Source organism: Muscardinus avellanarius (assembly GCF_963383645.1).
Source record: "Muscardinus avellanarius genome assembly, chromosome: 2".
In the NCBI taxonomy this organism is placed as follows: Eukaryota; Metazoa; Chordata; class Mammalia; order Rodentia; family Gliridae; genus Muscardinus; species Muscardinus avellanarius.
The window spans coordinates 125,920,309-125,935,234 of NC_137787.1; the positions used below are offsets into that span (position 1 = coordinate 125,920,309).

At 44.3% G+C, this 14,926-nt stretch overlaps 1 protein-coding gene across 5 annotated transcripts in view; it reads left to right on the top strand.

The window, feature by feature from the left end:
* Positions 1-1,721: 1,721 nt before the first annotated feature.
* Positions 1,722-14,926, top strand: part of PAN3 (poly(A) specific ribonuclease subunit PAN3) — a gene marked incomplete at both ends in the record, with an annotated part of 174,037 nt that continues 160,832 nt past the window's right edge. For all 5 annotated transcript variants that reach the window (XM_080689997.1, XM_080689996.1, XM_080689998.1 and 2 more), the window contains one exon: positions 1,722-2,151. In XM_080689997.1, the coding sequence (XP_080546123.1) occupies positions 1,722-2,151 (430 nt within the window). The remainder of the gene's footprint in view (positions 2,152-14,926) is intronic.

Sequence of the window (14,926 nt, forward strand, 5' to 3'; positions counted from 1 at the left end):
TTTGGAATTTAGCCATGGAACACCACCAGGTTTACCAGTTTGTGATCTACAGCATCCATCTTTCTCCCTTTTGCTGTGTGGTTACTTTTGCTGTTTACCACAATTTCTTAAATATTGCCAACCCATCCCCCACAACGGTGACTTACCTGCTTTTTGTGAAAACTTTTTGCAGAAAAAAACTTTAAAATAATTTTCCCCTCCATTGCCATTCTTTAAAATTCTTTCACCCTCTCCTTTATAAAAAAATTCTTTTAAAAATGAATTTCGGCGGGGCGTGGTGGCGCACGCTTGTAATCCCAGCATTCGGGAGGCTGAGACAGGAGGATCAGCGGACAGCCTCAGCTACTTAGTGCAGCCTTGTGCAACTCAATGAGACCTTGTTTCAAAATGAAGAATAAAAAAATGGGGCAGGGGATTTAGCTCGGAGGTAGAATGCCCATGGGTTTCATCCCCAGTACGAGAGGAAAAAAAACCAAACAAACAAGAACTTCGGCAGGGCATGGTGGTGCATGCTTGTAATCCCAGTACTTGGGAGGCTGAGACAGGAGAATCTCAAGTTCGTGGCCAGCCTCAGCAACTTAGTGAGGTCGTTAAAAAAAAAAAAAATAGGGCTGGAGTTGAAGCTTGTAGAATGCCCTGGGTTCCATCCCCGGTAACACACACACACACACACACACACACACACACACACACACAACCCACGAATTTCGAATCCAGAATTCCAGAATGTAGACTAGAGTAGTTGGGGAAAAGCAACCTAGTACATTTATCAATGAAACCTTCCCCTGCTGCCTAGGCGGTGTGGTCTCAGGTGGCATCTTATTCTTCATAAAGTTCTGATGGCCTTCAGCCATATAGAGAAAACAGGTGCTGCACTGAGCAGGGGGTTTGTCGAAATCAACTTTTTTTTTTTTTTTTGGCTCAGTTTTCCTGACAGAGTCCGGAAGCTAAGTCCTGTGGTTCTCGCCCCCTTCGAGGGGAGGTGAAAAGAGAGCAGAGTCAGAGGCGAAGGGCCGCGGCCATGCTCCGCGGCGCGCAGGGGCACAGTCCCCGCGCAGCCCCTCCAAACGGCAGGCTGCGGTCTGTCCTGTCGGCCTTTTCAACTACAAGACGACATCTGGCTATGCCGGCAAAATATATACCAGAAAAGAAAAGACGACGAGTATCCGGCCTCGTGAGAGCTGGGGCGCCCGAGTGAGCCGGGAGCGCCCGACTCCGCGCGTCCAACCGCCGCCGCCCGCGGCTGCCGGGCCGGGCCGGGCGCCCGCTACCCACAAGCCCCCGCGCCGCGCCGCGCCGCGCACGCGCACTCGCGCGGCCGTCTCAGGAAGAGGAAAATGGAATAAACAACTCGGAGGCACCAGAGCGCGAAAGAGCGAGTGGAGGCAGAATTTAAAAATAAGCCGGCCCCTTCGCCCTCTCCGCCCGCTCGCCGCCGCCGCCGCTCCTCCTTCCCCAGCCCGCGTCCTCGAAGTCCCCGTCCGGGCCGCGCGCCCACCCCGCCGTCCCGCGCGGCCCCTTTAAGAAAAGAGAAGGAGCGAGTGAGTGAGGGAGAATCCCAACTCTCCCCCGCCCGCGCCTTCCTCCCCTCCCCCTCCGCGGGCGGCTCGGCTCCCGCAGCGGGACAGACCCGCCCGCCGGCTGCTCGGCCCGGCCGCGGCGCCCTCCTCCCGGCCTATGGTGGCGGCGGCGGCGGCGCAAGACGAGGCCGCGGCGTGGCCATGAACAGTGGCGGCGGCCTCCCGCCCCCCTCGGCCGCCGCCTCCCCGTCCTCCTCCTCGCTGGCGGCGGCAGTGGCGGCGGTGGCCCCGCCGGGGCTCGGGGGTGTCCCCGGCGGGGCGGCGGCGGGCGTGAAGCTCAAGTACTGCCGCTACTACGCCAAGGACAAGACGTGCTTCTACGGGGAGGAGTGTCAGTTCCTGCATGAGGACCCGGCCGCCGGCGCGGCCCCGGGCCTCGGCCTCCATAGCAACAGCGTCCCGCTGGCCCTGGCCGGCGCGCCCGGGGCCGCCTTTCCGCCCGGGGCCGTCCCGGGCGGGGGAGCGGGGCCGCCCCCGGGGCCCAAGAAGCCGGACCTGGCGGTCCCGGGGGCCGGCGGCGGCGGCGGCGGCGGCGGCGGCGGCGGGGGACTGGACGCGGCGCGGCTGGCAAGTGAGTGCGGCGGCGGCGCGGGAGGCCGGCGGGCGCTGCGGGCGCGGCCTAGGCCCGGGCCTCCTCCCTCCTCCTGCGGCCCTCCCTGCCCACTGCCGGCGGCCAGCCCCCGAGCGCGGGGAGGCCGGGTCCCGGGGACGTGGGTGGGTGGACTGGGGTGGTGTGGGTGGGGGCCGGGGAGGGGGATGGGCTGTGGCGTGCGGAGTGTGAAAAAGGGGGTGTCGTTTCCGGGGGGTGTGGAAAGGGGCCGGGTTTGCGAGCACGTGGGTTTGGTTGCCCGCGTGGAGGGGTAGACGTCTGCCGAGGATTGAAGTTCCCCCGTGGGTGTGCGTGTGGGTAGGGGGCGGGCGGTGGATGGGGCGCGGGTTCGGGGTGTGCTGGAGGAGTCAAAGTTTGTAGAAGCCTTGCGGGGAGAAGGGTCTTTCCAGGCAGGCAATGCTTTCTAAGGACGAGGAGGGACCGCAGCTTTTGTGATGCACGCTGGTTCAATCGAGAGTTGAGGAATTTCACAAGACTTGCATTTTAATACAGTTTCCCTGAAAGCGAGAGTCAGTTAACTGGGTGTCTGTAGGGATCCCGTCTTCCACAACTTTGTAACAAGCACACCTTTAGCCTTGTGCCTTGAAAGCCTTTCTTGCGTGCGATCTAAGCACTTGGGTAAGGATATCTTAGGGATGTTTATAGTTTTTTGCCTTTCGGTTCTTACTATCTTGCAACTTTTTAGTTAGTGTAGTTCGCTCTTATAAGTGTAAATGTAATCTGTATTTTATGGAATGTTGCCCTAGAAAGAATAAATGCCAGAGTTCTTTTTTAATTTCTTAGTATATTCAGCCTTTTTAACTAAATGAAAGTCTTTTTCTTGGGTTCTAAATAGCTTTTAGATCTTGAGATAATTTCATAGGCAGTTTAACTTGGACATTGGAACATTTTTGTCTTTTTTCCCTTAAAAAAAAACCTTACTATTTATTTACTTATTTGTACTGGGGATTGAACCCCGGGGCATTCATCTACCTCTAACCTACACCCCGAGTCCTATTTATTTACTTATTTATTTATTTATTTATTTATTTATTTCTGTTTGTGGTGCTGGGAATTGAACCCAGGGGCATTCTACCTCCAAGGACCCCCCCCCCCCGCCCCGCCCCAGCCTGATTTTTTATTCTTTATTTTGAAAAAGGGTCTCACTAAGCTTCAGAGGGTCTCACTAAGTAACTGAGGCTCGGCGGCTTGAACCCCATCTTTATGTCTCAGCCTCCCAAGTACTAGGATTACAAGCCTGCTCCACCAGCCTCAGCTTTTTATTTATTTTGAAACAGGGCAAGTTGCTGATGGTTTCATTAAGTTGCTGAAGTTGGGGCTGATCTTGAACCTCCTGTTTTAGCCTTCCAACTGGGATTACCTATCTTAAAACAAAACACAAACCATTTTAAAGGAGCTAGATACATTTTAGCATTTATTTACTTTATGAGGATTATTTAATAAGTATCTTCCCAGAGACTTGTTTTTTCTGTGTGTGTATGTGATACTGGGGATTGAACCCAGGGACATTCTACCCCTGAGCTACACCCCCAGCCCTATTTTATTTTGAAACAGGGCTTCACTAAGTTGCTGAAGGTGGCTGGAACCCGTGATTCTCCTGTCTCCACCTCCATAATACTGAGATTGTTACTGTGCACCATCACTCCTGGCTGAGAATTTTTTTAAAGAGTACTTGGTATTGAACCCAGAGGCATTCTACCTCCAAGCTACACCCCTAACCCCAGCTTTTTACCTTTTATTTTGAAACAGGGTATCACTTAAATTGCTGAGGGCCTCACTAAGTAGCTGAGGCTGGCAGAGACCTGCCATCATCCTGTCTGTCTCAACCTCCCAAATGCTGGGATCATAAGATTGCACCACCACACCTGACTTGAGACATATTTTCTAATGATTGTGTTTCTTTTGGTATAATGGGCTTGACTAATGCAGATATAGTTGGTGAAGTTGATATGCCAAGAAAATTAATTTGTAACTTAAGATGCCTTATAAAAAGTTACTGTTGATGGAATTTTAGCACTTTTGAGCAGCAACTTTGCATTTTCAAAGTAAATTTCTCCCCTGAGTTGTGGTTCAGATTAAGAATAATGTTTGATGAGTAAGCATTAAAACTGGACAGGATCTACTCACATAAAGAGGCTTTCTTAAAAAAATGTTTGTATTGCTGGGCGTGGTGGCACATGCTTGTAATTGCTGCACTTTGGAGGCTGAGAGGCCAGCTCCAGCTACTTAGTGAGGCCCTCTGCAATGTAGTGAGACCCTGTTTCAAAATAAAGAATAAGCCTTGCATGGTGGTGCATGCTTGTAATCCCAGTACTTGGAAGGCTGAGAAGGCTGAGACAGGAGGATACAGGTTTGTAACCTGCCTCAGCCACTTAGTGAGGCCCTCTGGAACTTAGTGAGACCCAGTTTCGAAAATAAAAAATAAAGTCGGGCGTGGTGTTGCACACTTGTAATCCCAGCATTTGGGAGGTTGAGACCTGAGGATCGTGGTTCGTGGACAGCCTCAGCTACTTAGTGAGGCCGCATTGCAACTCAGACCCTGTTTCAAAATAAAGAATAAAAAATTGGGTAGGGGGTGTAGCTCTGAGGTTGAATGCCCCTGGGTTTCATCCCCAGACCCGCAAACAAACAAACAAACAAACAAACAAAAAAATTGGGTTAGGGATGTAGCTCAGAGGTAGAATGTCCCTGGTTTCGATTCCTGGAAAAACACACACACACACACACACACACACACACACACACGAATAAAAATAGGGCTAGGTAGAATGCCTCTGGGTTCAATCCCCAGTACCACAAAAAAAAAAAAAAAAAAAAAGAAAGAAAAAGAAAATAGAATTGGGGATGTCTCTTGGAGGTAGGATGCTACTGTGTTCCATCTCCAGTAAACAACCCCCCCCCCCCGCCACACACACACACACAAAGAGCCAAGTGTGTTGGCCCATGTACTTGGAAGCGGAAACAGGATTGTAGGTTCAAGGCCAGCCTCAGCTCAGAGGTAGAAGGCCCCTGAGTTCAGCCTCTAGTACAACATTAAAAACACACACACACACACACCAAAAAACCAAGCTGGGTGTGGTGATACATGCTTGTAGTCCCAGTAATTGGGAGACTAAAACAGGAGGATTGTGGTTTGCTGGCAGCCTCAGCTATTTAGGCTCTTTGCAATTTGGTGAGACCTTGTTTAAAAATAAGGAATAAAAAGTCAGGCTGAGGGTATAGCTGAGAGGTAGAATGCCCCTGGGTTCCATCCCTATTACTACATACACAAAAACAAAATTACAAAGAACAAAACAGAAACTGATACTCTATTTAATTGATGATTTTTTAGGTTTTCTTATTATGCAAAAAAAGCATAGAGTTGGGATAGGAAAGTTAGGATAGGGTTATAAACAGGTGAGTATGGGAGCTGAAGGTAAGTACATTAGGTGAAGGAAACAGTAATAAGTGGTACCTTTCCATATTTTAGAAAAGTCATTGAGATCTAGGGTCTTAAGAGGACAGGCCAGTTGATGCTAAAAGCATTTTAGAATTAATAGTCACTTTGCAGTTTTCTGATTAAATAGCATATGTTAGATTCAGTGACTTTCACTTTAACCTGACTGGCTGATGCACCTCTTTTCCATGGGAGGCTTCTTGGTATCTCAGTAATACCAATGTTGTGACTCTTGGATAAGATAAAGTTGTTTCATATCAGTGAGCGGCAAGTAAAATTAGTGGTCATTTTGAGTTTTCACACTTAAGTTTTTAGTGTAATTGCTACTTTTTATGGTATTCTCATACTGTGTCTTTCGAGATGAGCATCATCTACTAAATGTGTGAGATAATGAAAGTTGACCACATTCTTTTTTTTTTTTTTTTTTTTTTTGAGGGTCTGGGGATGGAACCCAGGGGCATTCGACCTCTGAGCTATGTCCCCTGCCCTATTTTTTATTCTTTTATTTTGAAACACGGTCTCACTGAGTTGCAGAGGGCCTCACTAAGTAGGTGAGGCTGTCCCCGAACCATGATCCTCCGGTCTCAGACTCCTGAATGCTGGGATTACAAGTGTGCGCCACCACACCCGGCTTAACTTGACCACATTCTAAGAAGTGTTGTTATTAGGAGATCAAATTCTATTGTTGATCTGATCTTGTAGTACCACCAAGACAATTTTGCTTTTTATTTTTTTCTTGGCTTTTTAAATGTCTATGGTATTTCTTCAGCTGAGCTGTCATAAACAAGTCTGCTCTAATAAGCTGGATATGTCTGTAGAAATAGTTTGTTTGGCCTCTATGGTATATTTTATGAACATATGTGTGTGCTTAAGTTTTTTGTTGAAATACTTCTATAAAATACTATCTTAGTCCTTTTGTGTTGCTGTAATAGAATACCATAGACTGGGTTATTTATTTATTTATTTATCCCTGGGAATTTAACCCAGGGTCATTCTACCTCCAAGGTACACCCCCAGCCCTATTTTATTTTTATTTTGAGACAGGGTTTTGCTGAGTTGATGACACTCTCACTACTTACTGAGGTTGTCTTCAAACTTGTGATCCTCCTGTCTCAGCCTCTCCAGTACTGGGATTATAGGTTTGTGTCACTGCACTCAGCTAAGTGGGTAATTTATTTATTTATTTATTTATTTATTTATTTATGTATTTATTTATTTATTTATTTACTTATTTATTTATTTATTTATTTATTTTTTGGTGGTACTGGGGTTCCTGGAAGCCCTTCTACCTCCGGGCTACACTCCCAGACCTATTTTTACATTTTCATTTTGGAAACAGGGTCTCCTAAGCCAGCGCGCGCGGCTGGCTTCGAACCTGTGCGATCGTCCTGGCTCCGCCTCCCAAGCGCGGAGATTACAAGCGTGCGCCCGGCTAACTGGGTAATTTATAAGGAAGTTTATTTCATACTGTTTTAGAGGCTGGAAAGTCGAATATTAAGATGCCAGCATATGGTAAGGGTCTTCATGCTGTGTCATTCCTGGGCAGAGGGAGCAAAACAGCTTAAGAGAGTAAGATGGTGCCCATACTTGCTTTTATAAAAAGCCCATTCTTTTTTTTTTTTTTTGGGTGGTATTGGGGTCCCTGGAAGCCCTTCTACCTCCGGGCTACACTCCCAGACCTATTTTTTATATTTTTGTTTGGAAACAGGGTCTCCTAAGCCAGCGTGGATGGCTTTGAACCTGTGCGATCCTCCTGTCTCAGCCTCCCAAGTGTGGGGATTATAAGCGTGCGCCACCACGCCCGGCGGTAACAAGCCCATTCTTGATTTGTCCCAAAAGTCTTCACTTATTCCAGCATCAGCTCAAAAACCTTAAGACCAGAGTTTTATTTAATCAGATAGAGGTGAAACTCAAGACATGATTGATTCTAAGAAACACTCCTCTCCAGTCCTAGGCCTGTGGAATTAACAAATTACACGTGCTTCTCAAATAACAGTGGTGGAATAGGCATAGGATAGTCATTCTCATTCTAAAAGAAATAGACAAGAAGCTGGTCGTAACTATGTCCACAGCCCAACAGGGAAAACAACATCAAGTCTTAAAGGAGAATAATTTTTTTTTGACAAGTTTCTGTTAGGCTGTCAGGGACATACTTTTTATTATTATTTTTAAATTTTTTAATATTTTTATTGGTGCATTGTAGTCATACATCTTAATGGAATAAAAAACTTGTGGAGATATACACGTACACATCACCCAATTAGCCCTTTCCAATCCCCATCCCGTTTTCTCCCCCTCCCTCCTTCCCATGCTTGCTTTAGTAATTGAATTTGATATGTTTAAGTATATCATGTGCTTTAAAGAGTTTCCATCTTTCCCGCTTCCATCCCCTCAGATAGGTCACCTTAATTGCAGATACTTGTGCATTGGTTTGGTACTTTTTTTCCCCATTCTTTTGGGTAGATACCCATAAGTGGTATTGCTGGATCTTATGGTAAGTTCATTTTCATTCTGAGGATCTTCTATACTGTTTTTCGAAGTGGTTGCATTAATTTGCAATCCCACCAATAATGTTTCTACTTCTCCACATCCAACCAATTACAGTTTATCTCTTCCTTGGAAGTCCTTTTATTTTCCATACTGATTCCCATTTGCTGAAATCCTGACCACTAGAAGGTGAGTGACTTTGATGAGATGATTCACTCACACCCAATTTTTTTAATAAAGGTCACTGGGATCTGGAAATCTGCTGTGAGATGGGGTGAGGCAGTGGCAGCTTCAAGTACTTCCTGACCGCATGATCGCAGGGATTCACTGGCTCTTTGTTATGCAGCAGGCCTGGCCACCAGCCTTGGAGGTCCCAGCACCAGCCTTGCCACTTGGCAGGCCCTGGTACCAGCCTTGCTGCTCAGCAGGCCTGGCACCGGCCTTTCTGCTCGGCAGGCTACGTTTTCGGCCTCACTGGCCCTGATCCCGGCCTCGCTGTACAGCAGGCTCCAGTCCCCATCACTGTGAACAGGGCATCTACAGAGGTTCCCATTTATTCTTTTATAAATATATATATATATTTAAATATATATATATATATATTTTTTTTTTAGTAGGAGAAAACAGTATGTGTCTTTTGCAGAAGCTGGGAGCCCATATACCTAATACCTAGTAGCTTCCACTGAAAGTGGAGACTCACAGCTTCACTACAGAGAGCGGGATCTGCTTCTCCAAGCGCACCACTGCTCCCAGTGTAGCAGCCATGAGCGTTGAGGCCTTCTGGGATGTGCAGTGAGCCCGGCCCGGCCATCCAGGGCTCCCTCAGACGCACCCCGAACATTTTTCTTACATAGTATGTTGTCCAGAATTCCTGAGTATGTGTGGCAAGGGCAGTCTACTTTTGGGGAGATTTCTTCAAAAATTCAAGGTGTATTGGATTGGATCTGTCAGCCTCTCCTGAATACTGGCTGCTGCCGCCACTACCACCATCTTGGTCTCTCTTCTTTAATATTTTTTAATAAAAGAAAACAGTACATGCCTTTTGTAGAAGTTGGGAGCCCAAGTACTTAGCAGCAAAGCAATGGATTTTATCTCCCCACCAAGAGTGGAGGCCCACAGCTTCACCACAGAGAGCAGGATCTGCTGCTCCAAGCGCACCATGGTCCCCAGCACGGTGTGGAGGAGTGTGGTGGCCAAGATTGCCGAGGTTCCCAGGATGTGTGGCTGGGCATACCTGGCCTGGCCATACTGGGCTTCCTCCAGCATGCCCTGAACATTTTTCTTACAGAGTTTGTTGTTAAGAATTCCTGAGCATGTGCGGCAGGAACAGTCTTACTTTCCGATCTCTTCTGGGATGTTCCTCCAAAAATCACTTTTCTTGTGGTGTTGGGCGCCACACTGCCATCTTGCCTCTAATTCCTCCATTTTCATTCTTTCTCTTATATTTTAGATAGGGAGTCATGACTGGAAATGTCTCTGTATGTTGTTCCAATCAAATATTAAACCAAAATCTGTTGTCCAGGGTTTCTAAGAGAAATTCATGTCCTTTTCAGCCACTGCCAGCTGTCCCCACCTCCATCTTCTTTTTTTTTAAATTTTGAAACAGGGTCTTTGTAAGTTGCTAGGGCTGGCCTCAATCTTTTTACTTTAGCCACTCAAGTACTGGGATTTGTTTTCTGTTTTCATGCATATGCAATACCAAATGGATACCGCTAAGGTTTACAGCCAGTGTCTTCTGGAGTGATGACCTGAGCTTCACTGGGGTCTTTTGAGCAATAGCTACTAGGAGTGGGCCCTGGCCAGGTCCTCAGAGCCATTCTGCCTCCTTAGAATTATGGGCCTGTGACAGAAGAGGTGGTTTGAAAGATCTGAAAAGCTTTAGGGATTATTTTCTTGTCTTCATGACCCCCTCTATCTGTATTAATTTTAAAAAGGCTGTCTTGGTCACATTCTTGGCCTGTAATCCTAAAGAAGTCATTTTCTCCATGGTCAGCCTATGACTTTTCCAATTTTTTCCCTTCTCTTTTGATTATAAATTATGTCTTTAAGTCATGTCTGTCTTCATATATTTTTTTGTTTTAACTCCATGTTTATTTTTTTTATTTTTATCTGGATCATATTAAAAATGGTATACATTCACACAGTCCTTGGTGCCTTTCCCTTCCCATTCATGTATTTTAATGTGCACAGTTAAAAGTGTAGTTATGTGCTGGGCATGGTGACACACACTTGTAATTCCAGTACTTGGGGGCTGAGACAGGCAGATCACAGGTTGGAGGCCAGCTTTAGCAACCTAGTGAGACTCTCAGCAATATAGTAAGATTCTGTTTTGAAACAAAAAATAAAAAAAGGCCTGGGGGTGTAGCTCAGGTAGAATGCCCCTGAATTCAATCCCTAGTACGTAAGTATGTATGTATATACATATACACTACGCATATACATACATATACAGCTCCTTCAATATTTTGTTCAGATGTTTCTTATGCTAGATAGCTCCTTCATTGTTCTTGAGCTTTACCTTTTGAAAAGCCCTCAGGCTTGGACACAATTCTTCCAAATTCTTTGTGATTTTTATAGCAGGTTAACCTTATCTAGTTTTCAGTATCTTGTTCCTCATTTCCATATGAGATCTCATCAGAATTGCCTTTCACTATCTGTATTTCTATGACCTTTCTGGTCATGACCACTTAAATAATCTCTACAACACCCAGACCTTCCCTGTAGCTATTTTCTTCTTAACCCTCATCGAAACTGCTTTTTCCACCTTCGCTTCAGAACTGCCCCAGCCTCTATCTATTACCAAGTTCCAAAGTCATCCCACATTTTCTGGTATTTGTTAGAGTAACAGTCCTACTTCTCAATGCCAGTTTTCTTAGTATGTTTTCTGTTACTGTAGCAGAATACCACAGACTTGTTAACTTATAAAGAAATTTATTTCTCACTCATTTGGTGGCTGGGAAGTCCAGGCACCAGCATTTGGAGAGGGCCTTTGGGCTGTGTCTTTCAAAGGGAGAGCCTGGAAGGGTAAGAGAGCAAGCAGTGCTGAATAGGCTGTTGTAACAAGCCTATTCTTGAAATCACCAGCCTACTCTCGTGAAGTGGACATTAATCCATTAATGAGAGACCAGCCTTTTTGACCAAGTCACTTCTTACTAGACCCTACCTGTCCTACTGTTGATTAAGTTTTCAACACATGACTTCAAGGAGTCTCATTAAAATCATAACACACACCTAGTGCAAAGTGTCATAAGTTCTTAGAATTTTCACAAGAGAACATGTACCATAACTGACATTTGGATCAAGAAATACAATATCATCAGTATCCCTAAAAGTCCTGCTCTTGCTTCCTCCCAGTTACTACCCTTTCCCAAAGGTGACCACTATTCTGCTTTCTAACATTACAGATTAATTTTGTACTTTTTGTACTTTATAGCGATAAAATAATATAGTATATGCTCTTTAATAGTGTTCTTTTAACAAATGCTTCTGGGATACATTCCTGTTATTTCTGAATAGTATTACACTATAAATATACTGTAGTTTATTTTCTCATTTTACTCTTGGTGGACATTCGGTTTTTTACAATTTTTGTCTATTAGGAATTCTTCTACATGTATTTTTGTGAGCAAGTCTACATATATATTTCTGTTGGATTACCTATGAGTAGAATTTCTGGGTCATAATAGGTATACATGTGCACAGTATAGTTTAGCATTAGTAAATGATGTCAAACAACATTCTCAAATGATGGTAGCACATTTCCACTTTAGAAGTGTTTAAGAGTTCAGTTGCTTCACATTCTCTTACAAACTTAGCATGATCTATCCTGTAATTGCAACTGTTTTGGTGGCTAAAACTTACGGTACAATTTTTTTTCTTTTTAGTTTCTATGTGTGTTTTAACTGAGTTAGTTGACAACAACTAAACAAAAACAAGAACAGAAACAAAAATAAAAAATAAAAAGAGAAATGTTTTCTTTTTTCTTTTTTGCAGTACCGAGGATGAAACCCAGGGGCATTCTACCCTCAAGCTACATCCCAGCCCTATCTTTTATTCTTTATTTTGAAACAGAGCCTCACTAAGTAGCTGAGGCTGTCTTTGAACCGAAGTCCTCCTGTCTCAGTCTCCCAAATGCTGGGATTACAAGCGTGAACCACCACACCCTGCTGAGAAATGGTTTTTCTTAAAGGGCAAATATTACTTCTTTTGGAATGAGGATTGTGCTACAGTGTAACTCTCCGTATTGTCATGGAGAGTTACTTTTATTTGTTGCTTACTTTTTTTTTTTTTTTTGCAGTACTGAGGATGGAACCTAGGGGCATTCTACCTCTGAGCTACACCACAGTCCTACTTTTTTATTCTTTTTTGGGGGGTCTGGGGATGGAACCCAGGGGCATTTGACCTCCGAGCTACACCCCCTGCCCTATTTTTTTTATTCTTTATTTTGAAACAGGGTCTCACTATGTTGCAGAGGGCCTCAGTAAGTAGCTGAGGCTGTCTGTGAACTGCGATCCTCAGGTCTCAGTCCACCTAAATGCTGGGATTACAAGCATGCACCACCATGCCTGGCTACATTTATTCTTTACTTTGAAACGGTCTTATTGAGTTGCAAAGGGCATTACTAAGTACCTGAGGCTGGCCATCAACCTGGATCCTCCTGTGTCAGCCTCCCAAATGCTGGAATTACAAGTGTGTGCTACCATGTCCAGCTGCTGCTTACATTTTATTTTCTTTCTTCAGCTATTCTATGTGATAGTAAACATGGCCAGGCATTTAAGACTGGTTAGTATATGGGATAATAGTTCACTTAAAAAAATTAAGGCTTGTTCTCAGGCAGCCTCAGCTACTTAGGCCCTCTGCAACTTAGTGAGACCTGTTTCAAAATAAAAAAAATAGGACTGGGAGTGTAGCTCGAAGGTAGAGTGCTCCTGGGTTCAATCTCCAGTACTGCAAAAAAAAAAAAAAAAGTTTTTGATATTTCATATTTCTTTCTTTTTTTTTTTTTTGCAGGTTTGGAGGTGGAACCCAGGGGCATTCGCCTCTGAGCTATACTCCCTGCCCTATTATTTACTCTTTATTTTGAAACAGGGTCTCACTAAGTTGCCGAGTGCCTCACTTAGTAGCTGAGGCTGTCCAAGAACTGCGATCCTCCAGTCTCAGCCTCCTGAATGCTGGGATTACAAGCTTGGGCCACCACGCCTGGCAACATTTCATAATTCTTTTGTACCTTTTTTTCTCTAAAGCTGAAATGTGATTTTTGTTCAACTAAATTATTTTTTGTTTTGTTTTGACATGTGTTGCTGAGGCTGGGCTTGAATTCAGTATTCTCCAGCCTTAGCCTACTGAATAGCTGGGATTACAGGCATGTGCCACCCTGCACAGCTAGAACTTTTGATATTTTGACAGAATTCTAATATTTTCAATTTGCTAAATTTTCATAAGATGAAAATCTTCAAGGTGCTCAGTTTTTTTTTTTTTCTGGCGTCTTTAAAAAAATTTTTTTATTGGTGCATTATATTCATACATCATAATGGGGTAAAAAACTTGTATGGACATACATGTACACATTGCCCATTTAGTCCCTACCCAGTTCCCACCCCGTTCCCTTCTTATCCCATGCTTGGCTTAGTGGTTGACTTCAATATGTTTAAGTACATTGTGTGCTTTAGAGAATTTTCTTCTTCCTTCCTCCCATCCTCTCATTTAGGTTGTCTTGTTTGCTCCTCTATAGGATTTCCTTTTTCATCTAGAGTTCCTCCTATGACACATTTCTCCTTAGCTTTCACATATTAGGGAAAGCATCCGATTTTCTTATTTTTTGCGACTGACTAATCTCGCTTAGCATAATGTTTTCTCCAGCTCTATCCATTTCCCTGAAAATGATATAATTGTTTTTTTTTTATGGCTGAGTAAAATTCCATTGTGTACATAGCCCACAGTTTTGTAATCCATTTATCTGTTGATGGACATCTGGCTGGTGATATAGTTTGGCTATGGTGAATTGTGCAGCTATGAACATAGATACACATGCATTAGTTTGGTAGTTTGGTTTACTTTCTTTTGGGTAGATAACCCAGAAGTTAAATTGCTGGATCGAATGGTAGATTTGTTCCCATTCTTCTGAGGATTCTTCATACTGTTGTCCAAAGTGGTTGCACTAATTTGCGATCTCACAAACAGTGTTTTAGAGTTCCCACTTCTCCACATCCTCGCCATCATTTGTTGTTGCTTGTGTTTTGAATGATTGCCATTCTAGTTGGAGTTAGGTGAAATCTCAGGGGAGTTTTGATTTGCACCTCTCTGATTGCCAGTGATGTTGAACATTTTTGCATGCATTTATTGGCCATTTGAATTTCTTCTTTCGTGAAGTGTCTATTTAGTTCGCTTGCCCTTTTTTTTTATTGGATGATTGTTTTTTTAGTGTTGAGTTTCTTGAGTTCTCTGTATATTCTAGATATTAGTCCTCCATCACAGGTGAGGTGGCACAAATCTTCTCCCATTCTGTTGGCTCTCGATTAAGGTTCTTGACAGTTTCCTTTGCTGAACAGAAGCTCTTCAGTTTCATGCAATCTCACATATTGATTTGTCTCTTAATTTGTTGTGCCTTTGGGGTCTTGTTGAGAAAGTGTTTATCTGTGCCTGTGTGTTGCAGTGTTGGACCTATGCCCTCTTCAAGGAGCTTCAAGGTCTCTGGTTTGATTTCCAAGTCTTTGATCCATCTTGAATTGACTCTTGTGCAGGGTGAGAAAGTGGGATTAATGTCCAGTTTTCTGCGTATGGTTAACCAGTTTTGCCAACACCATTTGTTGAAGA